The sequence below is a fragment of the Carlito syrichta genome, unplaced genomic scaffold (genome assembly GCF_000164805.1).
Source record: "Carlito syrichta isolate Samal-C Ts95f unplaced genomic scaffold, Tarsius_syrichta-2.0.1 Scaffold303141, whole genome shotgun sequence".
Lineage (NCBI taxonomy): Eukaryota > Metazoa > Chordata > Mammalia > Primates > Tarsiidae > Carlito > Carlito syrichta.
Window position 1 is genome coordinate 381,045 of NW_007247237.1, and position 1,463 is coordinate 382,507.

Below are 1,463 nucleotides of genomic sequence, written 5' to 3' on the forward strand. Positions count from 1 at the left end.
ACAGGTGGCATCGAAGGCTGGCGTCTATGAGCTCCTCAACCAGCTGGGCTTCCCCGAGCTGGAGAGCCTGGAGGACCAGCCCTTCTCGCGGCTGCGCTACCGGTGGCAGGAGCAGAGCTGCAGCCCCGAACCCTGTGCCAACAGGGATTTGCTCTAGGGGGCCACTCCCTGCCCCCTCCCACGGGCTCCATGCAGGCTGGGGGTGTCTGGGTGTTGTGGGGGAGCTGGCCTTAAGGAAGCTATTCTTCCCCACCCCCCTTCCTGGAGAAACTCGGGTGAGGCTGGGAACCTGTCTGAAAAGAGCTTTTTATAGGACATCAAGACGGCATGCAGCCATACCTTTCAGACCACAGAGACATGTGGCCAGCCTCCAAGGAGGCACTGCTGTGTACACTGCACAGATGGACTGGTGTCTAGCCTCCAAGGAGCTCACACTTCCAGTAGCCAAGCAGGGCTCACCGCATCTTCTGTCTCTTCTCTCTGCTCAGACCCACTGGGCAGCCTCTTGCCATCCTCCCCATGGCTTCTCCCCTTCTTGCTACCTGACCACTGCCCCCGGGGCCTGGTAACCTGCAGCGGTTTGGATTGAGTGCTTTAAAGGCTGCTTCTCCCAGTTTTCTTGCCTCTGATGCCCCATCTCTAACCGGAGAGACTTCAAGAGGGACAAGCTGCAGGCCTGGTGGGGCTGGCCAAGGCCTTTGCCTCTCCTGCCTTTTCCCATCTGCTTCCCCTGGAGCAGGCAGGATGGTGGGCGTCTCTCTCGGGAGGAGGCAGCTCAGGGGAAGAGGCCCACTCCACTGGGGACCTGGGAGGGGGATGCCAGGGGATGCCAGGGAACTATGGGTCCCCCTGTACCTTCCCTTGCCCACCATGACCCAGTGGCTCCACCTGCTGCTGCCGGAGCCCCAAAGAGGGTTGGGACAAGGGCAGCTGCTGGGCTGGCCCTTGTGAACAGTGGACAGTGCAACAGTGGGCTGAGGATGGCTGGGTTCCGGGCCATCCTTGCTAAGATCTTTGAGCTGCTTCCCACAGGAGCAGAAAGAGCCAGACCGTGCTGAGTTAGAGGCCACGGGGATCCCAGGAAGTCTGCTCAGAAGAGGCAGCAGAGAGTTGCTGTGTTCAAGTGGAGCCTTGCAGCTTTTCTGGCTGGGGATGGTGTTTGCCGAAATCCAGGAGCCGCACAGTGAGGAGGCTGCCTGCCTTCCCTGGCTTGTTGGGGCCCGGGAAGCCTCTCTTGGGTGGGACTTACGCCACAGAAAGCCAGGTGGGCGTGTCCTCGGTCGTGATGTTTGAAAAGGGAAGACGCAGCTGAAGTTGTTCACATCTACCCAGGATGGGAAAACATTGCCCCTCTTGGCTGAATTCTTTTGCAGAACTACTGTATGTCTCTTCACTACCTTTCCAGGTCTTTTTATTTTTATTTTTGCATGTATTAAAAAGTTTAAATTTCCTTGCAGACAAGG

The 1,463-nt window shown here is 58.0% G+C and overlaps 1 protein-coding gene across 1 annotated transcript in view; it reads left to right on the plus strand.

The window, feature by feature from the left end:
* The window catches only part of PALD1 (phosphatase domain containing, paladin 1), a 44,054-nt gene extending 43,433 nt beyond the window's left edge, over nucleotides 1-621 (plus strand). Inside the window, exon 19 of the mRNA XM_008057853.1 lies at nucleotides 5-621. Within this exon, the coding sequence (XP_008056044.1) occupies nucleotides 5-157 (153 nt within the window). The 3' untranslated portion in view covers nucleotides 158-621. The remainder of the gene's footprint in view (nucleotides 1-4) is intronic.
* The last annotated feature ends 842 nt before the right edge of the window (nucleotides 622-1,463 follow it).